The sequence below is a fragment of the Doryrhamphus excisus genome, chromosome 9 (assembly GCF_030265055.1).
Source record: "Doryrhamphus excisus isolate RoL2022-K1 chromosome 9, RoL_Dexc_1.0, whole genome shotgun sequence".
Lineage (NCBI taxonomy): Eukaryota > Metazoa > Chordata > Actinopteri > Syngnathiformes > Syngnathidae > Doryrhamphus > Doryrhamphus excisus.
The window spans coordinates 12,784,129-12,807,470 of record NC_080474.1 but is presented as its reverse complement, the minus strand read 5'-3'; the positions used below and the strand labels follow the sequence as shown (position 1 = coordinate 12,807,470).

The following is a 23,342-nucleotide window of genomic DNA, read 5'->3' as shown; positions in this document are numbered from 1 at the left end:
CGTTATGAGAAAAATTGGAGCAAAAACAAGTGTATTTTTGTTAATGATAATATTTTAGTTGAGTGTATAAACAAAGACACATGCAGAACTTTGCATGACTGACTTATGAGGATACAAACCCAAGATATCTTTGGCTTGCACAGGCTGGTACATCTTGATATCCTCTCCTTTGCCCTTGCAGTTGACAGCTGACACTCTGAAGAAGTAGTATGTTGCCGGTTTAAGATGAGACACCACATACTCGCAGGTCTTAACCTGTGGATTGACCGTCACCCATTCCCTTTCTTCTGTGTTCATTTGCTCCAACAGGTAGTGTGTGATCTCACTGCCACCATCATAAACAGGCTTCTCCCACCCGAGAGTGATTGAGGTCTTTGTGGAGTCTACCACACGTAGTTTGGATGGTTCTCCAGGAAGATCTAGAAATAAACATAATTTATTTTGGTTAGGAGTGCAACAGCAATTTTCAGTGTTCATAATGTGGTCATAGAAGCCTCAGGAGGTGTCGCGAGAAGTTCAGAAGATACCTATAGGATCATAGGCCATGTAGAGTTCAGAGGCCTCAGAGTAGTTTCCGGCTCCAGCCTTGTTGACGGCGCATACTCTGTACTGGTACTCGTTGTTTTCCACAAGGTTAGTGACCTTCTGCCTCGTGTCTCTGATTGTGCCTTTCACCACCTTCACAATAAAAGATGATCAGCCATTAGCTTTGAAGGTGTCACAAGTGACTGGAAGCATCTCCTAGGACTAATCCCTAAACTGACCTTGAACCACTGCAGACTCTTCTTTTCCCTTTTCTCAAGGTAGTATCCGTCAATGTCGCTTCCTCCATCCAGAGCTGGTCTTTCCCAACATACTGTCATGGTTGACTTGGTGATCATGGTGACTTGAGGTTTGGATGGTTCACTGGGAGGCGCTGTCAAAACGATCAGGTGATCAGTTTAGATCTGGTGATCTCTAATACATCTTGTAACTCATATGTTCCGCGAGTAATGTTTATTCTGCTGGTTTAACAATTAAACTCTTATTCCAGATTAAACAAATAAAAACATATATGAGATAAATATAACGGGTATGTATGAATTTACGTGTTTCCTACCAAAGGCGTTTTTGGCAATGATGGCCTCAGACTCCAGAGGGTCTCCGATGCCATACTTGTTGATACCTCGGACTCTGAAGATGTACTCATTGCCCTGGATGAGCCTGGGCACGTTCACGATGCAGTCAACTAGTTTCTCTGAGACGATGGACCACATGACTCTGCTTGTCTCCCTCTTTTCTACAATGTAATGTGTCACCATGGCACCTCCCTCATCAGCCGGAGGAGACCACATGATTGTGATGTTGTCAGCTGTGACCTTCTTAAATTGAATCTCTCCAGCAGGAGGCCCTGGCCTATCTGGAAATGGGAACGATGGGATACCATTAATTCATAGTAAAGCAATAGGCATTGCTGTTGTTTTTCAAAGAAACACATTTTTAAGTACCTTGGATAAGCAATCTGACAATGGCACACGTTGATCCCAGGGAGTTCTTCACCTTGACCTCATACGTTCCAGAGTTCAGGCGAGCCGTTTCCCTCAAGAACAAACTTGTGGAGTCAAATGTGTGTTTAAAGGAGAGCTGAGCATTTGGTTTGAGTTCTCTTCCATCCTTCAGCCACTCGATGGTGGGAGCAGGCTTTGCAGTGATGTTAAACTTGAGTTCAATGTTCGAGCCTGCTCTGTGCTTCACCTCGTTGAAGTACTCTGGAGGTATTTCAATCTCTGGAGCACCTGCATTATATATCACAAAAATATATAGTTGAGCTTTAAGTGCAATAGTTGACATACATGTTTTAATTATGTAACCATGCGCAAAAATTTCTTTAATTCTAAATTGAGTTTTACATACCAAACGTGTCTACGCATGTAGCGGGTCCAGCTGTCATGGATGGATTGCTCACTGAGCCGACAGCATTCTTTGCCATCACTCTGAACTCGTAGGTCTCATCCTGAGTCAGGCCAGTCACAGTGTAGCGGGTGTCAGTGATGTTGGTGAGGTTTGCCTTGAACCATCTTCCATTTGCTCCATCCTTCTTTTCAACCATGTAGCCTGTGATCTTGGAGCCTCCATCATAGTTGGGTTTCTGCCAGTCAAGGCTAATGGAGCTCTTGGTGATATCACTGATGCGCACATTGGTGGGTGGCTCTGCAGAAAGGTCGGTAATCCTCATGAGACCACAGTGACAGTTTTTAATACAATATAGACTGTTTCAGGTATACCAACTTACCACAGGCATCGATAGCCAGTACTGCGTCTGAAATCTTGCTGAATTCACTGACTCCAGCAGCGTTCTCAGCTGCCACCTTGAACTCGTAAATGAGACCAGCGTGGATGTTTGTGACCTTAAAGTGTGTGGCACGGATCACCATTCTGTTCACTCGCTGCCACAGGAGGCTGTTTCTGTCCTTCATCTGGAGATGGTAACCAAAGACATGGCTGCCTCCATCTGATTTGGGTTCCTTCCAAGCAACTGCGATGGTTTCCCTGGTCACAGAAGTGATCTCTGGAGTAGACGGAGCTTCAGGAATAGCTGCAGAGTGATGAGGGTCATTTTTATTATTTTATTTATTGTTTAAATGTCAAATAAAAAATGAATGTGGAGATTACACATAACCACTTACTATAAGGAAGGCTGACAGTCACAGGAGGTGAGTCAATGTGCTCACTGACTCCATATCTGTTCTCCGCCCTGACCCTGAACTGGTACTCCAGGCCTGTTGTAAGTTTCATGATCTTCATGGTACAGCGAGCAACAGCAGAGGAGACATCTGTCCAGTTGGCTGTAGTGGTCTCTCTCTTCTGGAGGATGTAGTTTGTGATGGGGCTGCCACCATCGTAAGCCGGTGGTAGCCACTTCAGGCTCACGCTGTCCTCTGTGACATCAAACAGCTCCACAGGTCCCAGGGGAACACTGGGCCTGTCCAGAACCACAATGTTGATGAAGGACTTGGTGGTTCCAATAGAGTTGGATGCAATAATATCATAGCGTCCAGAATCTCCTGCAATGCTCTCGCGCAATGTGATCTTGATGCTGTCAGGAGTGACCTCGGAGTTGAACCTCATTGTTGACTTGAGCAGTACATTGTCCTTGGAGAGGGACACCTTCGGCAATGGCCTGCCGATAAGTGGAATCTCACATTTGAGGTTGGAGCCAGCTCTAACGTATACTGTGTTGTGAGGGTAGTTCTTCATAACAACCTCAGGAGATTCTTTAAGAAATAGATAAAAATAAAGGTTGACTTTGGGTTTAATACAATCACCATTAACAATAAATTCACACAGTGCCAGTTGGTATGATTTCAATGCATTTCACCATTCAGCTCACCTCTAACTTTGTAAATACATGTAAATACAGTATATGCTAGAAACAAAACAATGTCTTGAGTCTGCAGCACAACTTACCATGCTGGTCTTTGACCAACACCGGGTTGACCATTTCCTTGACATCACTGAATCCAGCATGGTTCTCAGCTCTGATTCTGAAGAAGTACTCTATGTTCTCCCTTAGACCAGACACCGTGTAGTGGATGGACTTGGTTACACCACACTTGACCCACTTCTCCTGGCCTTTCTCCAAAGCTTCCACCAAGTATCCAGAGATCCGGCTGCCTCCATCTTGTTCAGGTTTGGCCCAGGCTAGGGATACGCTCTCTTTCGTCACATCGGTCACACCAAGTTTGGGTGGTGGGCTTGGCTTTTCTGTAGAAATACAATAATGTGTTAAATTATCAAAATTATGTAAACATCTTGTGAAGCATTGCTTTCTCAAAAGTGTAATACCTGTGATCTTGGTTCCTTCTGTGGTCTCAGTAGGAACTCCTACTCCATACTCATTCTCGCCAGTCACTCTGAAGTAGTATACTCCACCTTCCTGCAGGTCTGATGCCTTGTACGTCAACCTGTGGCATGTATTGGTCAACTGAGTCCATCCCTTCTTGCTGGCCTCACGAATATCCACAAGATAGTTCTTCACTGGTCCACCTCCTTCATTTTCAGGAGTGTCCCATGTCACAGTAGCAGAGTTTTTAGTCACATCCTTGATCTCTACACAAGATGGCGGGCCAGGAGAATCCAGAACTCTGACGTTGAGGGTCAAGGCGGCAGTACCAGCCACACTGGACAAGGTGACAGTGTATTTTCCAGAATCTGTGCGACAGGCTTTCTCCAGAGTGATTGAGGTGAATGTGTCGGTAGTGTCAATGACAGCACGGACCCTTAGGTCAACATCAGGCTTGGTCCAAGTAACACTGGGAATGGGTTTTCCTCTGAAGGGCACTGTCATGGTGAATGAACTACCATCCTTCACTATCAGAGTTTTCCTCATCTCATTACTAATGTCAAAGACCGGCTCCTCTTCTCTTTCCTTGGCCAACTGTTTGTCTGACTCTGGGCTTGGATCACTCAAACCAATTTTGTTGATGGACTTGACAACAAACACATACTCTGCTCCAGGTGTCAGTGCCACAACGGTAAATTCTGTGTTCTTGGTGTTCTGGACCCCAACTATCCATTCATCATCCAAAGTATTTCTGTATTCCACTCTGTAGCCAGTCACAGGTGCCCCACCATCAAACAAGGGTTTATTCCAGGACAGAGTGACTGTGGTCTTCGTCGAATCAATGATTTTAGGTTTAGCAGGTGGTGAAGGCAAGAATTGCGGATCTTCGGCTTTGGTGAGGGGGCAGGGAACGCTAGGAGCGCTAAGGCCAGCAGCATTTTCTGCAAAAACTCTGTATTCATATTCACAGCCCTCACGAAGGTGTGAAGCTTTCACTCTAAGGTCGTACACTGGTTTCTTGTTAACGCGGCACCAGCGAAGTCCGGTCTTCTCTCTCTTTTCAATGACATAGCCAGCGATGCTGCTGCCACCATCAGCAACTGGTCTTTCCCAACAGATGGTCATTGCTTCACTCGTAATTGAGGTGACCTGGACATTAGCTGGAGCAGCAGGGACCGTGAATGGATCCATGGCCTTGGTTGGTTCACTTTCAAGGGCCTCACCATCCCCATATTTGTTGACTCCTCTAACTCTGAAGATATACTCATTTCCTTTGAGAAGCTTGGTCACTTTACAGGTGGTGGCCTTCATGTCACCGTGCACAAGAGTCCATGCTAGGCGGCTAGTCTCGCGTTTTTCAACAATGTAATGCATAATCTCAGCGCCACCATTTTCCTGTGGGGGGCCCCATGTCAGGGTACATTTCTCTGCTGTCAGGCCAGATACAGCCAATGGTCCTGAAGCAGGTCCAGGCCTATCCAGAACCTTGCAGTTGATAGCCACAGACCTTGTGCCAGCCACATTGTGCAGAGTGAGAACATACTGCCCTGAGTCCCTTCGGATGGCATCTCTTACCAGCAGGGTAGTTGTGAAGTTGGTGGTGGTGATTTCACATCTGGCTTTGGCTTCAATTTCTTTTCCCTCTTTAGACCATGTGACCACAGGGAGTGGGCGGCCTGTGGTTTCAGCATCAATTTTAATGATTTCTCCGGCTTTAATGACAACCAGCTGTCTGAACTTTTCTTCCAAGATAATTGTGGGTGGATCAACGTCATCCTTGACTGTTATCGGTCCAGTACTCTCAGAAGGAGCACTTAACAACTCAGCAGAATTCTTAGCGATAACATGGAAGTCATATTGGACATCTTCTGTGAGGCCTGTGACATCGAAATAGGTATCCTGCAGGTTGGTAAAGTTGCATTTCAGCCAGCGGCCACTGGGAAGCTCTTTACGCTCAACAATGTAGCCAGTAATCTTGGCTCCACCATCATGTTCTGGCCTCTCCCAGAAGAGGGAGACTGACGTTCTTGTGATGTTGGTGACCCTAAGGTTGCATGGAGGTTCACACGGATCTCTGGCTGCAACTGGGTCACTGGCTTTAGTGCTTGGGCCGATGCCAGCCATGTTCTCTGCATAAACTCTGAACTGATACAGCAAGCCTTCTTCAATACCTGTCATCTTAAACTGTCTCTCAGCCAGAAGACCCCTGTTGACCTTAGTCCAAAGGATGCTGCTTTGGTCTTTGCATTCAATGTGATAACCAATAATGGGACTTCCACCATCACTGGCAGGTCTTTCCCAAACAACAAGCATGGAGGTTTTGGTGGCATGAGAAACACAGAGGTTGATGGGAACGCCAGGAGTTTCGAATGGATACTGAGCAACAATAGGAGAAGAGTCAATGGCAGGACTCTTGCCGTATCGGTTCTCAGCTGCAATACGGAACTGGTACTCTGTTCCTTGAATTAGACGGGACACTTTAATCGATGTTCTGGCGACTGTTGCTGATACAATCTGCCAAGTGGTTGTGGTTGTGTCTCTCTTTTCCACTACATAATTGTTAATCTGGCATCCGCCATCATAGGTTGGAGCGTCCCAAGACAGAGATATAAATTCTGCGCTCACCTCATCCACCTTTATGTTACTGGGTGGACCTGGTTTATCCAGGATTACAACTGAGATTTCAGCTGTTTTGGTGCCCACTGCATTAGTAAGGGTGATCTCATACTTTCCTACATCCTCTCTGGTCGCATCCTTAATGAGAATTTTAGATGAGGTCTTGGAAGTGAGAACATTTACTCGAGTTGTCTGCTTCAGCACGTGGCCATCCTTTTTCCAGGCCACCTCAGGCTGCGGTCTGCCTTTGAATGGAACATCAATCTTCATGTCATCGCCTGCTTTAACGCTATATGTGTTGAACAACAGGTTGATGATGGGTTCTACTGTGATATCCTTCACAGTCACGGGATTAGCCAGAGGTTTGGGGTCACTCTTGCCCTTGTCATTGACTGCAATGACCCTGAAAGAATATTCCTCTCCTGTTGTGAGTCCATCTATTGTCGCCTCCAGTGCTTTGACTTCACTGCACAAATTCCATTTGTCTTCTCCGGTGGGTTGCATCTCCACGATATAGCCTGTAATCTTGCTGCCACCATCATGATCTGGTTTCTCCCACGAAAGAGAGACGGTGTGACGAGTCACATCTACCAGCATAATTTTACCCGGAGGCAAAGGAGCTTCAGAAACTTTGACTTGCTCTGTGGAAGCCGGCAGACCTACGCCGAGTTCATTCACAGCCAGCACACGGAAATAATATCGGCCTCCCTCTTGTAGGTCTGAGATGATGTAGGAGTTCCTCACGCAATTTGTGCTTACGCTGGTGAAAGCCATTCTCTTCTGCTCTCTCTTCTCCACAACATAGTGAGATATCTTAGCCCCGCCATCAATAAGAGGGGGCTCCCATGAGAGAGAGACTGAATTTCTTTTTACATCTTTGACCTCAAGATTAGTAGGGGCGCTGGGTGAGTCCAGAACTCTGACATTTATGAAAGCTGATTTTGACCCACTGAGGTTCTCAAGAGTTAGTACGTATTTGCCGGTATCGAATCGATCCACATTCTCAATCACTAACATTGTATAGGAACTTGTCACTTCAATCTGGGCACGCTCATTCAGGCTGCCATCTGCCTTTGACCATCTGACCTCTGGCTCTGGCTTCCCTCGGATTGTGACAAACAGACGCAAGGTAGAAGTGGCACGGACGTTAACCATCTTTCTCAGATCCGAATCTAGTTCGATTTCAGGAGCTTCCAGCTTTTCAGCAGCAATAACGGACCCGGGCAGGTCCACATGTTCGCCCACTCCTTCACAGTTAAAAGCACAAATACGGAAGTTGTACTCTGCGTTCTCCTTCAGTTTTTTAACAGTATAATTTGTAGCCTGTACACCAGTGGGTGGTGTAGAAACGACCCATTCATCAAGTGACGCCTCCTTAAATTCAACAACATAACCCGTGATAGGTGCTCCACCATCATAGATAGGCCTGGACCAGGTTAAGGAGGCGGTGGTACTAGAATGGTCACTGACTTTAGGGTTATTTGGTGGTCCTGGGGGGTAAATCACATCACATGCCTTGATGTACTGAGTGGGTGCACTGGGTGTCCCGACACCAGCAGCATTTTCAGCAGACACCCTAAATTCATACGAGTGGCCCTCTGTGAGACCGGTGCATCTGAACCTCAGATCTGTCAGCCTCTTCTTGTTGCATTTACTCCATCGGATGCCTTCCTTGTCACGTTTTTCAAGAACGTATCCCTCAATCTCGGCTCCTCCATTACTCTCTGGCCTTTCCCAGGTGAGCACAATGGAGTCTCTGGTGATGGCACCAGCTTCTGGAGTAGATGGAGGACTTGCAGTAGTGAAGGGATTGCGTGCAATTACAGGCTCAGACTCTAGAGGCTCACCAACACCATATTTATTAACAGCTGTCACTCTAAAGATGTACTCGTTTCCAGGCAGCAGTTTTGTGACTTTATAACTGATGGCTTGAATCTTGGGCTCCACCATAGTCCACGACAAACGGCTAGTCTCTCGCTTCTCAATGATATAGTGAGAAATACTTGCTCCACCGTCTTGTGACGGGTGGCTCCAATGCAGGTAACACTTTTCCGCTGTGACCCCTTTGACCTCGAGTGGGCCATCTGGAGGGCCGGGTCTATCCAGGACTTTAACATTGACTGGGATTATTTTTACACCACCGACATTCACAAGTTTAAGAACAAAGTGGCCCCCGTCCATTCGGATGCAGTCCTTCACTGTGAGAATGGTACGAGTAAGTGTGGTTTTGATCTCCATTCTTGGGGTGGTTTTGTCAATCTCCTTTCCCTCCTTCAGCCATATAACCTCGGGAAGAGGCTTGCCGGTGTAGTCTGCATCAATAACAAACGTCTCGCCTGCATGAACAACTGTCAGATCTTTAAACTTAGAATCCATGGTTGCTTCTGGAGCCTCAATTTCATCTTTGGCAGTTATTTCTCCTGTGCTTTGAGATGGACTGCTGGAACTACCAGCTGCATTTTTAGCAACAACCCTGAACTCATAAATGCAGTCCTCGGTCAGGCCAGTGAGGGTGAACTGTGTGTCAATGATGTTAGTAAAGCTAGCCTTCATCCAGCGGTTATCAGGGTGCTTCCGCCTTTCAATCATATAACCGGTTATCACACTGCCTCCATCATACTGGGGCCGTGTCCACTGGAGTGTCACATGATTGCGGGTTATTTCAATGGCCTCTGGAGTACCCGGTGGGTCACATGGATCCCTTGCTACCATGCTTTCAGAGACTTTGCTAACTGCACTCAGTCCTGCTATGTTTTCAGCATAAACTCTGAATTCATATTCAATGCCCTCTTCGAGTTCTGTGGTCTTGAAGCGTGCATCAGGGATGAGAAGCTTATTGAGTTTAGTCCACAAGAGGTTGTTTTTCTCTTTCCTTTCCAGATGATAGCCCAGAATGGGACTGCCACCATTGTTTGTAGGAGGCTTCCACTCAACAACCATGCTGTCTTTGGTTGCAGCGGTAATAATAGGCATTGCTGGGGCATCAGGTACACTAAATGGATACTGCGCAATAACAGGGGCCGAGATAATAGCAGAACTTTTTCCATATCTATTCTCAGCAGACACTCTGAACTGATATTCAACTCCTGTCTTCAGATTGCTGACCTTGATGGTTGTCCTGGCAATGGTTGCAGACACAATCTGCCAAGCTGTTGTGGTAGTGTCTCTCTTCTCCACAATGTAGTTGTTAATTTGGCAGCCTCCGGTATACGCCGGTGGTTCCCAGGATAGAGTAACATAATTTGAGCTCACTTCGTCGATTCTCACAGGACCGGTGGGCGGTCCTGGCTTGTCGAGAATGATAACCGTAATCTCCTCAGTCGCAGTTCCGACATTGCTGGTTGCTGTAAGAGTGTATTTGCCAGAATCTTCCCTATTTGCATCCTTGATGCACAGCTTTGTAGATGTGGGTGTACTGGATACGTTTAGCCTGGTTGTCTCCTTAAGAGCCTGTCCGTCTTTCTTCCATTCCACTGTTGGAACTGGACGCCCAATCACAGGAATGTCAATCTTCAAATCTTCACCATGCTGCACACTGTAGGTGTTAAATCTAATTCTGAAACCTGGCTCCATTGTCAAATCCTTTGCCATGACTGGTGCAGCAAGAGCCCTTGGGTCACTCTTACCCTTGTCATTGAAGGCAGACACTCTGAAAAGGTATTCGTATCCTGCACTAAGGCCTGTGACTGTGCCCTCACAAGTTTTGACTGTGGCTGCCACCACCCATTCTTCCGAGCCCAAAGGTTGCATCTCAATGTAGTAGCCAATGATCCTACTGCCTCCATCATGGACCGGTTTCTCCCAGGAGAGTGAGGCAGTTGTTTTAGTAACTTCAGTTAAAGTTACTTTACCTACAGACAGAGGAGGCTCAGAGGCCTTAATTGAGTCTTCTGTCTCTGCTGGCTGTCCTACACCAAACTCATTCTCAGCAAGGACTCTGAAGTAGTAGATCGTTCCCTCCGTGAGGCCAGTAATACGATAGCTTGTCTTTGTGCACTTGTTGTCCACACTAGAGTAAACATTCCTTGTGGACTCACGTTTTTCAACTAGGTAATTCTTTATTCTTGCTCCGCCATCGATAAGAGGGGGCTCCCAAGTCAGGGTGACACTTTCACGTTTAATGTCTTTTACTGTGAGATTGACAGGGGCTCCTGGAGTGTCCAGAACTTTGACAGACACAAATGCTGATTTGGTGCCTGCAGTATTTTCCAAATTAAGGATGTATTTTCCAGCATCATATCTGTCACAAATGTCAATAGAGAGCTGGGTGTAATCTTCTCCAGTTTCTTTTTGAGCTTTAACAGGAAGTTCGCCGTCCTCCTTGGCCCAGTTAATCTCAGGTGCAGGACGACCTTTAAATGGAATGCAAATCCTCAGCGGGGCTCCTGCACGAACAACAATTCCCTTTCGGAGTTCTGAATCTAGAATCACTTCTGGTGCATCGATTTTATCAATAGGTATCACTGTGCCCTGGACTTCAGCAGGCTCCCCAATGCCAAGCTTATTGATGGCACAGATGCGCACTTTGTATTCCTGATGCTCAATCAACTTGGTGATGGTAAACTTGGTTGCGTTTACTCCAGAGGGTGGTGTGCAAATTGTCCACTCCTCCTCATCAGCCTTTGTGATTTCAACAGCATAACCTTGAATTTCGCAGCCACCATCGTAGATTGGCCTGTTCCAGGCCAGACTTATGGAGTTTTTAGTAGTATCAGTGACATGAATATTAGTTGGACTGCCTGGCTCAAAAGTGGGGTCACAGGCTTTCAGGTAAGTCGTGGCTGGGCTTGGCTGACCAATGCCAGCTGCATTCTCAGCAGAAACCCTGAATTCATATTCATGGTCTTCAGTCAATCCCGTCACTCTAAAACGCAAGTCTGTTACCCTGCGTTTATTACACTTGGTCCACCTCACTCCTGCACGGTCTCTCTTTTCAACAATATAGCCAACGATTTCGCTACCTCCATTAGTCTCTGGTCTATTCCAACAGACAGTCATAGAATCCCTGGTAATATTGGTGATCTCAATCTCCTGAGGTGACCCGGGAGGGACAAATGGATTTCTCATAATAACCGGTGCCGATTCCAGGGGCTCACCAACGCCATATTTGTTGACTGCCATGACTCTAAAAATGTATTCATTGCCCTTCAAAAGTTTGGTGACTTTGAACATGGTGGCTCCGCAGTCACTTGAGACCACAGTCCATGCAAGGCGACTTGTCTCTCTCTTCTGGATAACATAGTGAGAAATACTGCTGCCTCCGTCATGTCTGGGTGGAAGCCAAGACAGTGAACACTTCTCCTCAGAGACATTGCTGACAGTAAGGGGTCCTTCTGAAGGACCTGGTCTGTCCAGAACTTTCACACTGAATGGAACAGTCTTACTTCCTGCCACATTAGTAAGTACAAGTGTATACTGCCCACCATCCACTCTGATGGCATCCTTCACAGCAAGAAGAGCCTTAAAATCTGTATTTTTTATCTCAGTTCTCGCTGAGTTTTCCACTTCGACATCTCCCTTAAACCACTGAGCTGTGGGAATCGGCTTTCCTTTGACACTGGCCTCCAGACTGAATGTCTCCCCGGCATTAATGACAAGAGTTTGGTTGTACATAGCATCCGTCTCGCAGTTGGGTGGGTCAACTTCATCGATGGCTGTGATGGGTCCCGTGCTCTCGGAAGGCTTACTGATAGCACCAGCTGCATTTCTTGCAATGACTCTGAAGTCGTATTTACTGTTTTCTGTCAAGCCAGTAACTGTGAATTCACGCTCCATGATGTTTGCAAAGCTGGCTTTCATCCACTTTCCTTCAGGAAGATCGCGCTTCTCCACTACGTAACCGGTAATTAAACTTCCACCATCATACTCTGGGGGTGTCCACCTCAGCTTCACAGAGTGTCTGGTCAGTATGAGTACTTCTGGACAGCCAGGAGGATAACATGGATCACGGGCTACATAAACCTCTGAGACCTTGCTACACTTTCCAATGCCAACAATGTTCTCGGCATATACTCTGTATTCATACTCAATGCCTTCCTCTAAAGGAGTGGATTTGAACTTGCAGTCTTGGATTAGAGTTTTGTTAATCTTGGTCCAAAGAATACTGTTCTTTTCTTTCCTTTCAAGATGATAGCCCAAGATAGCACTGCCTCCATCAGACGGGGGTTTGTGCCACTCAACCACCATGTAGTCCTTAGAGTATGAAGATACAAATGGTGTACCTGGTGGCCCAGGCTCTTGGAAGGGATACTGTGCCAAAACAGGCTCTGAATCAATTGCATAACTCTTTCCATATCTATTTTCAGCGTAAATTCGGAATTGATATTCAGCACCAGTCTTGAGATTGCCCACTTTGAGTGTGGTTCTTGCCACAGTGGCAGACACGACTACCCAGTTGGTTGTGGTTGTATCTCTTTTCTCCACAACATAGTTGGATATTGGGCAACCACCTGTATAAACAGGAGGTTCCCATGTAAGTGTGATGCTCTCAGCACTAACATCGTCCAACTTAACAGGGCCTGTAGGTGGCCCGGGTTTATCCAAGGTGATGACCTCAATTGTGGCTTCTTTAGAGGCTAGGTCGTTGGCAACACTAATAGTGTACATGCCTCCATCCTCTCTGGTGGCATCTTTTATAGTAAGTGTGGTGTGCCGTGCAGAGTCTGTGACATTGACTCTAGTGGTCTGTTTGAGGGCAGCTCCATCCTTGGTCCAAGAGATGGTTGGCTTTGGGTGACCTGCAATTGGCACCTCTATCTTGAGGTCATAACCGACTTGGACACTGTAGCTGCTTACTTTAGGTCTAACAGCAGGCTCAATCACAAGGTCCTTTGCGACAACCGAGTTAGCCAACTGTCTGGGGTCGCTCCTGCCCTTGTCGTTGACGGCAAAAACTCTAAACTGATATTCTTCCCCCTTGAGCAAGTTAGTCACCAAGGCCTCTGCTGCCTTCCCACTTGCACACACGGACCAGGATTCGCTGTCTTTAGGAGCAAGTTCAACATCATAGTGACTTATTCTACTACCGCCATCATGTTCAGGCTTCTCCCATGTCAGGGTTACAGTGCTATGTGTAACATCAACAACACTGACTTTACCAGGAGGCTGGGGCTTCTCGGAAATCTTAATTGGTTCTGTGGTTTTCGCAGGTAGACCTACACCATATTCGTTCTCAGCCAAGACTCGGAAAAAGAATAATCCACCCTCTGGGAGAGGTTCGACCCGCCATGACATCTTATTGCAAGTGGTGATGGGAGAGTAAACTTTCCTAGTGCTCTCCCGCTTCTCGACTATATAATGCTTAATCTTTGAGCCGCCATCCAATAGTGGAGGTTCCCATGTGAGCGTGACAGAATTCTTGGTAATCTCTTTAACCATAAAGTTATTTGGAGGGCTTGGGGAGTCTAAGACTCTGACGCTGATGAAGACTGACTTTACTCCACTGGCGTTCTCTGCAGTAAGCGTATATTTGCCACTATCAAATCTGTCCACATTCTCAATCACAAGTGAAGCGTAGTTATCGGTATTGTCAATTTGGGCCGTTTCTTTAATCTCACCATCAGTTTTGCCCCATTTAAGTTCAGGGGCTGGGCGACCTCTCACAGGAACATAAAGCCTCAGAGTGCTTGCAGCTCTAATGTTGATCATCTTTCGCATATCTGCATCCAAGTCAAGATCTGGCGCCTCAAGCTTTTCCTCCAAAATAATCTTTCCTGGAACATCAGCATGCTCACCAACACCAACTTTGTTGATGGCACACACTCTGAACTGATACTCGTGCTTCTCGAGAAGTTTTGTCGCCATAAAGCATGTGTCTGTGATTCCAGTGGAAGGAGTGCACATGAACCACTCATCTGATGCTCCATCACAAGCCTCAACAATGTATGCCTGAATCTCACAGCCACCATCATAGATGGGTTTACCCCACGTAAGGGAAACAGTGGACCTTGATGTGTCCACCACCTTGGGATTATTTGGTGGGCCTGGTTTGAAAATGGGATCCAAAGCTTTGTAGTATGCTGTCGGAGGACTGGGCGTTCCAACACCAGCGGCATTCTCAGCAGAAACTCTGAATTCGTAGCTGTGGTTTTCAAGGAGCCCTGTAACTCGGAAGCGGAGCTCGCTCACTGTGCGCTTGTTGCACCTGGTCCATCTAACACCGTCCTTGTCACGTTTCTCAACAACATAACCTTGAATAGCACTACCGCCATCATTAGTTGGTCTTTCCCAAGTCACCACCATGGAGTCTTTGGTAATTGTGGAGACCTCTACTTCTGTTGGTGGGTTGGGAGTGACAAATGGATTTCGGGCAATCATAGGCTCAGATTCCAGAGACTCGCCTACTCCATATTTGTTTACTGAAATCACTCTGAAGATGTACTCATTACCAGGAAGAAGCTTGGTAATCTTCAGGTTCAGAGTCTGAACTTTTTGTTCAACAACAGTCCAGACTAGTCTGCTTGTCTCTCTCCTTTCAACAATGTAATGGGATACATCACTACCTCCATCTTGTACAGGTGGTTTCCAGGAAATAGAACACTTCTCATTTGTGACGCCATAGATTGAAATGGGTCCTTCAGGTGGTCCCGGTCTGTCCAGAACTTTGACATTAATGTTAACAGATTTTTCTCCTCCAACATTCTTTACCAGCAAAGTATACTGGCCTCCATCAACACGAATTGCTTCTTTAACAACTAGACAGGCCAGAAAGTCTGTGTTCTTGACTTCGAGGCGTGCCGCTTCACTGATGACTTGGCCCTCCTTCAGCCAATGTACAGTGGGTACAGGTTTGCCGCTGATAGCTGCCTCAAGCCTGAATGTCTCTCCAGCATTTACCACAACAGCCTGGGAGTACTTAGCATCCAGGTCTATTATGGGTGGATCCACCTCATCCTTTGCTGTGATAGATCCAGTAGAATCAGAAGGCTGACTGCTGACACCTGCTGCATTTCTGGCAATAACACGGAACTCATAAATCTGATCTTCAGTGAGCCCTGTGACAACGAAGGAAGTGTCAATGATGTTTGTGAAACTGGCCTTCATCCAGCGGCCGGTTCCTTCTTTTTTCTCTACCACATACCCAGTGATTTTTATGCCACCATCATACTCAGGTTTGGACCATTGTAAGGTCACCTGGTTTCTGGTTACAATGACAGCCTCTGGCTTTCCTGGTCTGTCACAAGGGTCTCTGGCTACATGCAGTTCTGTCACATTGCTGGCTTTGCTCACTCCGACAATGTTCTCAGCGTAAACCCTAAACTCATATTCGATGCCTTCCTCAAGGCTAACAACTTTGTATCTGGGCTCTGGAATAAGTTGCTTGTTCTGCTTCACCCACAAAATGCTGTTTTTCTCTTTGAGCTCCAAGTGGTAGCCGAGTATTTTGCTTCCTCCATCACTACTAGGTTTGTCCCATACAACCAGCATGGTTTCCTTCGTGGCTGATTGAACAACAACTGAACGTGGTGAGCTGGGCACCTCGAATGGATATTGAGCCACAACAGTTTCAGAGAGCAGCACTGTGGACTTCCCATATCGATTTTCTGCAGCAATCCTGAACTGGTATTCACATCCGGTCTTCAGGCGAACAGCCTTGACGGTGGTCCTAGCAACCGTAGCTGAAACTATCTGCCAGTTGGTGGTCGATGTGTCTCTCTTCTCAACAACATAATTGTTGATAGTACAACCACCATCGTACTCTGGCGGATTCCAAGACAAAACCACACTGTCAGCAGTGACTTCATCCAATTTGATGGGGCCAGTTGGAGGGCCTGGCCTATCTAGGACAACAACACTGATATCTAAAGTCGCTTCCCCAGCTGTATTTGTCATTTTAATAGAATATTTACCAACGTCGTCTCTGCAAGCCTCCTTAATGACCAAAAGAAGGTTTTTGTCTGTGCTTTCAGCGTGAACTCTTGTTGTCTCTTTAAGAGCGACACCATCTTTGAGCCAAATTGCTGTAGCTTTGGGACAAGCAATATACGGTACATCTATCTTTAGATCATCCCCAGCTAGCACACTAAATGTGCTGAAAGCCAATTTAAATGTTGGTGGGATAACCAGATCTTTAGCTACCACAGGCATACTGAGAGGGCGTGGATCACTAACACCCTTTTCATTGGTGGCTGATATACGGAACATGTATTCCTCTCCCTGCGTTAAACCAGTTACAACAGCCTCATTCGTCTTTACTGCCATGACCTGGGTCCACTTTTCACTGCCTTTACCCTGCATCTCAACAATATAGCCAGTGATTCTGCTGCCACCATCATGGTCAGGCTTTTCCCAGGTTAGTGTAACACTGGTGCCGGTCACCTCACGAAGAGACACTTTTCCCGGAGGCAAAGGTTTCTCTGACACTTTAACCGGGTCAAACGTCTCCACTGGGAGGCCGATTCCATATTCATTCTCAGCCAGGATTCTGAAGAAGTACAGTTTTCCTTCTTCCAAGTCTCCAATTTTCCAACTGGATTTATGGCAGCTCGCAGAAACTGTTGAATAGGCCTTTCTGGTTGACTCACGCTTTTCCACAACGTAATTACGGATTCTGGAGCCACCATCAATTAAAGGTGCATCCCAAATGAGTGACACTGAATTTTTGGTAACTTCCTTGATGACAAGGTTTTGAGGTGCTCCAGGGGTGTCAAGCACCCTAACATTAACAAAGGCTGTCTTACTTCCAGATGCATTCTCCACAGTAACCATGTATTTACCTCCGTCAAACCTGTCAACATTTTCAACTTGAAGTGTGGTGAATGATGATGTGATTTCAATGTTAGCTTTGTCCAAGGACTCTCCATGTTCTCTTGACCATTTTACCTCAGGTGCTGGCCTGCCTTTGATGGGGACAAATAATCTGAGAGTGCTACAGGCTCTGATGCAGACTACCTTACGGAGATCTGCCCCAAGGTCAATTTCAGGGGGTAGTAACCTATCTTCAGCTTTCGGGGTCCCAGGAACGGCAGCAGGCTCTCCTACACCTTCACAATTGGTGGCACAGATGTTGATTTTGTACTCTTGGTTTTCTTTCAGGCCGGTGATAGTGAACGAGGTGGCTGTCCATCCCTTCTTCGGAGTGTGAATTGTCCATTCATCCTCTTCGGGCAGGCAGGTCTCCACAATGTAGCCAGTTATTTCAGAACCACCATCATAGACAGGCTTATTCCAAGCGAGTGTTATGGATGACTTTGTTGTGTCGAGAACTCTGGGGTTTCCTGGAGGTCCAGGCTGGAATATTGTGTCCATGGCTTTGTAGAATGGACTCGAGGGACTTGGCAGACTTAGACCGGCATTGTTCTCTGCAAATATTCTGAATTCATACTCATGGCCTGGTGTGAGGCCAGAGGCCTTGAATCGAAGATCTGTTACAGTCCTCTTGTTGCACTTGACCCAGCGCAGTCCAGTTTTATCCCTTCTTTCAATAATGTAAGTGTTGATTCTGCTGCCCCCATCATGTTCAGGACGTTCCCAGCAGACAACCATTGAGTCCTTGGTTATGGTTGTCACTTCAGGCTGCGATGGAGCATCACTGGGAACATAGGGATTGGCACAGATGACAGGCTGAGACTCCAGGGGTTCACCAATACCATACTTGTTAACTGCCATTACTCTGAAGATGTACTCATTGCCCTTTAAAAGCTTGGTGACCTTGAACCTGTTAGCTTGAAGGTCTGTGGCCACATTTGTCCAGGCCAACCTACTTGTTTCACGCCTCTGAATGATGAAATATTCAATCTTGGCACCACCATCATGTGTTGGATGCAGCCAGTTCAGAACACATTTCTCTGCAGCTATATCTGTAACACTTAGAGAATCCGGTGGTCCAGGTCTATCGAGAACTTTGACATTGAATGTGAACTTAGCAAAGCCACCAGGATTGCTGGCAGTCAGAGTGAAAGCACCACCATCCCTTCTCAAAGAGTCTTTGTTTATCAGAGTTGTGTGGAAATCAGCAGTCTTTATCTCTAACTTAGCCGTATCTTCAAGCTCTTTCCCTTCTTTGGTCCATACAAGTGATGGAATCGGCCGGCCTGTTACATTGGCCTCCAGTTTAAACACTTCTCCGGCCATGACAACAACATTGCTGCTGTAGACTGAGTCAACATCAAGCCGGGGCTCCTCAATATCATCTCTGCATGTGATTTCTTCTGACGGCTGAGAGGGTGCACTTACAGCACCAGCTGAGTTCCGAGCAAAGACACGGAATTCATACACAGCATCTTCAATCAGACCACTGACTGTGTAAACTGTCTCTAGAATGTTGTTGAAGTTAGCTTTGAGCCACCGCCCATTTGGCAACTCTCTCCTTTCCACAGTGTAGCCAGTGATGGAAAATCCTCCATCTGCTTCTGGTTTAGTCCATGAAACAGTCACCTCATGTCTTGTGATATTTAGTGCCACGGGTCTGCCCGGTGGGTCCACTGGGTCCAAAGCAAACATAGGCTCAGAGGGTTTGCTAGGTTTGCTGAGACCAGCCATGTTCTCAGCAATAACACGGTGCTCATATACAATTCCATCAACCAGGCCTGTTGATTTGAAGATATTTCCGACAACAAGAGCTTTGCTTATCTTCTGCCACAGAATACTATTTTTCTCTTTTCTTTCTACGTGGTAGCCCAGAATAACACTGCCTCCATCAGAGGATGGTTCGTTCCAGCTCAGAGTCATTGCATCCTTATTGAAAGATGTAACAGCAGGGGTTCCTGGCTGCCCTGGCACATCAAATGGATAGGCAGCCACCACTTGATCAGAGACGATAGATGGTCCAATGCCATATCGATTCTGGGCCTTGACACGGAATTGATAACTGGTCCCAGTAATGAGCCGGGTTGCTTTGAATGTGGTCCGGATCACTGTGGCTGCCAACTCCACCCAGGAAGTACCGGTTGTCTCCCGCATTTCGACAATGTAGTTGTTAATGGGAACACCTCCATCATTTTCTGGAGCTTCCCAGGACAGGAGAATATAATCACATGATACTTCATCCAGCTTGATTGGACCAGTGGGAGGACCCGGAATATCATGGACTACCACTGTGATTATCTCAGTCAATGTTCCCAGCATGTTCTTTCCTGTCATTGAATACTGGCCTCCATCGCTCCTTTTGATCTCACCGATGTTGAGGATGGTTGATGTTGACGTGGTTTCAGTGTTAATCCGCTGTGTCTCTTTTAGCGCGGTGTCTCCTTTCTTCCAAGAAACTACAGGTCTGGGTTTTCCAAGGACTGGAATCTCCACTTTAACACGGTCCCCGGCCTTGGCAATGACAGTCTTCTGGTAAACACCACGAAGGTCAAAGGAAGGACTTGATGTTTGCTCTTTGATCAGTGTAGGTCTGCTCTCACGAGGATCGCTTCTACCTGAAGCATTGACTGCCATTATGCGGAAGGTATATTCGGCTCCATCGATGAGATTTGGAACAGTGTAGTCCAAGGCCTTGATGGCAGCAGCATGGATCCACTCTTCAGTGTCCTTCTTTTGAGTCTCAATGACATATCCTGTGATCAAGCTACCACCATCGTGCAGGGGCTTGGTCCATGCCAAGCTGGCGCTGTCAGCAGTAACATCAGTGACATACAAGTTTTCAGGAGCAGAGGGGGCTTGAGAAACCCTGATTGGTTCAGGGGTTTCAGCGGGTTCGCCTACACCCAAGTCATTCTCAGCAGAGACACGGAAGTAATAGTAAGCTCCCTCCTCAAGATCAGGTACCTTAAAAGAGCATTTTTGCCATTTGGTAGTCAAGACAGTGTACGCCTTCTTTGTGGCATTCCTCTTCTCAATTATGTAGTTGTGAATCTTGGAGCCTCCGTCAATGATGGGAATCTCCCACTGAAGGATTATGCTCGTCTTAGTGATCTCCCTGGGTTTGAGATTAAGTGGTGGCCCCGGTGTGTCCAGAACCTTTACATTCACAAAGCCTGTCTTCTTTCCGGCAACATTCTCCAAGCACAGGTTGTACTTTCCAGCATCGTATCGGGTGCAGTCAGGAATGACCAGAAGAGTGTAGGACTCTGTTGTGTCAATATGCGCGCGGGTTTTCAAATTGATGTCATCTTTGCTCCAGGTGACTTCAGGAACAGGGCGCCCCCTGATGGGAACAAACATACGGATTGACGTACGGGCCCTGACTACCAGGGTTCTTCGAAGTTCAGCATCCAGCTCAAAGTCTGGAACAGACTCCTGGTCTACCAGTTCGGTGACTTTTTCAACTTCTGCAGGCTCACCAACTCCCTCAGAGTTCACGGCTCTGACTCTGAAATGGTATCTGCCTCCCTTTTGTAGTTTACCAATAACATATTCAGTAGCCTTTAGATGGTACTCTGTTTCAGTCTCCCAGTCATCGTGTCCTTCCTTTTTATACTCCACTATGTATCCGTCCACTTCCAGACCACCATCATAGTGGGGTCGGCCCCAGTTGAAGGTTGCAGATGTTTTGGTGGTGTCTGAAATCCTAGGATTAGAGGGAGGCCCTGGTGGATCTGATAAACAAAGGGAAAAGTAGAAGTGGTGTGTATTGTATGATTATGTAACACTTCATTAATTTTAAACTACTTACACACTATGTCCTTGGTCATCACTGGACGAGACGGCTCACTGGGTTCTCCAAATCCAGCCTTGTTTTCAGCAGTAACTCTGAACTCGTACTCGACCCCCTCGCTAAGGCCTTGCACCTTAAAACGCAGGTCCGGGACTGTTCTCTTAGAAGCTCTGACCCACCTCATTCCTCTCTTCTCTTTCCTTTCAACACTGTACCCTCTAATGTCACTCCCCCCATCTTGTACTGGTCTCTTCCATGAAATGGTCACAGCGTTCCTGCTGATGTTATCAATCTCTGGGATTGAGGGTGGGCCTGGTGGGCCTTCAGGTAAAAAAAAAAGAAAAAGATTTTTGTCAGTGTCAATGATCATAATATTACTATGATAAATAATTACATGATATTAATTTGACCAGTAAATATAATACAATAATAATAAAATAATAACAAAACTGGGTATTACTAGCAAAACAAACCATTTATAAAATAAATTAAACTTACGGAAACTGTCGACCATTTTGACTGGACCAGACTGGCTTGAGTCTCCAGTGCCATACTGGTTCACAGCAAACACTCTGAAGATGTACTCATTGCCTTTGATTAGTTTGCTGGCTACATATCTGCAGTCCATCACATTTTCCGCTAGCTTGGTCCATTGCAGGCGGCTGGTCTCGCGCTTCTCAAGGATGTAAGATTTGATGGAGCAACCTCCATCCTCCTCTGGTGGAAGCCAAGTCAAAGTACACTTTTCAGCAGAAATGTGACTGGCCTCAATTGGCCCTGGAGGTCCTGGTACATCAAGAACCTTTACTTTTACATGTTCGTCTTTAATGCCAAACGGGTTGCTGGCAGTAATTGTGTACTCTCCTGTGTTTTTCCTGCTTGCATATTTGATAACCAGAGTGGAGGAAGTCGGGGTGCTGGTGACAGTGACGATGTCTGAGTTCTTGAATTCACGGCCTCCTTTTGACCAAACAGCAGTGGGTGGAGGTTTGCCTACAATCTTGGAAGCAGATATCACGATCGTGTCTCCTGCTCTCACTGATACACCATCCTTCATGTCTGGGTCAATGGTGATGCTTGGAGGTTCTGAAGAAGAAAAACAAAGAAGGTATGCAACATGTTACACTGCAATATTCATTCATTCATTCATTTTCTACCGCTTTTCCTCACGAGGGTCGCGGGGGTGCTGGAGCCTATCCCAGCTGTCTTTGGGCGAGAGGCGGGGTACACCCTGGACTGGTCGCCAGCCAATCACAGGGCACATATAGACAAACAACCATTCACACTCACATTCATACCTATGGACAATTTGGAGTCGCCAATTAACCTAGCATGTTTTTGGAATGTGGGAGGAAACCGGAGTACCCGGAGAAAACCCACGCATGCACACGGGGAGAACATGCAAACTCCACACAGAGATGGCTGAGGGTGGAATTGAACCCTGGTCTCCTAGCTGTGAGGTCTGCGCGCTAACCACTTGTCCGCCGTGCCGCCCACTGCAATATTCAAAAAAAAAAAACTTTGCTATAAACCATGTTCAAATTAGCTTACCATACTCATCCTTGCAGGTTAGCAGCTCGGTCTTCTCTGAGGGAACACTAACCGCACCAGCTGCATTCTTGGCCCTGATTTGGAACTGATACTGAGATCCCTCGGTCAGGTCGGTCACGGTGAAGGCACATCCTTGGATGTTGACATGGTTAGCCTTCATCCAGGCCTTACCACCAGCTTCTAGCTTCTCTATCATGTAGCCAGTGATCTTGTAACCACCATCATATTTGGGTGGAGTCCAGATCAGAGTGACTGAGGTCCTAGTGACATTAATGACATCGGGCCTGCCAGGAGGATCTAATAGAAGAAGACAAAGAACTCACTGTGGTGAGACGGAACGCAACAAAGGAAATTCTGTCATTAAAGTAATTAAGACGGTTAAATACACAGAACTCACCAATTGGATCTAGAGCAACCACCGCCTCAGTAGCCCTGCTTGCCTTCCCAAGACCAGCTATGTTCATGGCCATCACTCGGAACTCATATTCCAGTCCTTCTATCAGACCAGTGACTCTGCACTCCTTCACTCTTAGAGGAGTTTTACTGGCTCGTTTCCACATCAGACTGTTCCTTTCCTTAAACTCCACATGATAACCTGCAGAACGCACAAAATTACTTTTTGCTATCAATGTATCTTAGCTTAGCTTTCTACTGTCAAGATCAGTTACCTGTAATCGGGGAGCCACCTGTGTCTTTGGGATCAGCCCAGGTTAAGATGGCTGACTCGTGGCGGATACTGACTATCTCTGGAGGAGCTGGTGCCTCTGGGGCATCTGGAGGTGGTAGAAGAGATTTTCACAATTGAACTGATTG

The 23,342-nt window shown here is 46.6% G+C and overlaps 1 protein-coding gene across 2 annotated transcripts in view; it reads right to left on the bottom strand.

The window, feature by feature from the left end:
- Window positions 1-23,342, bottom strand: part of ttn.2 (titin, tandem duplicate 2) — a 179,643-nt gene that overhangs the window by 23,123 nt on the left and 133,178 nt on the right. For both annotated transcript variants that reach the window (XM_058081579.1, XM_058081580.1), the window contains 15 exons: window positions 23,198-23,302; window positions 22,927-23,124; window positions 22,530-22,826; window positions 21,477-22,064; window positions 20,997-21,299; window positions 3,826-20,919; window positions 3,448-3,744; window positions 2,667-3,254; window positions 2,273-2,575; window positions 1,894-2,190; window positions 1,488-1,775; window positions 1,100-1,399; window positions 765-916; window positions 528-678; window positions 120-419 (listed from right to left, as the gene is read on the bottom strand). In XM_058081579.1, coding sequence (XP_057937562.1) covers window positions 120-419; window positions 528-678; window positions 765-916; window positions 1,100-1,399; window positions 1,488-1,775; window positions 1,894-2,190; window positions 2,273-2,575; window positions 2,667-3,254; window positions 3,448-3,744; window positions 3,826-20,919; window positions 20,997-21,299; window positions 21,477-22,064; window positions 22,530-22,826; window positions 22,927-23,124; window positions 23,198-23,302 — 21,261 coding nt within the window. The remainder of the gene's footprint in view (window positions 1-119; window positions 420-527; window positions 679-764; window positions 917-1,099; window positions 1,400-1,487; window positions 1,776-1,893; window positions 2,191-2,272; window positions 2,576-2,666; window positions 3,255-3,447; window positions 3,745-3,825; window positions 20,920-20,996; window positions 21,300-21,476; window positions 22,065-22,529; window positions 22,827-22,926; window positions 23,125-23,197; window positions 23,303-23,342) is intronic.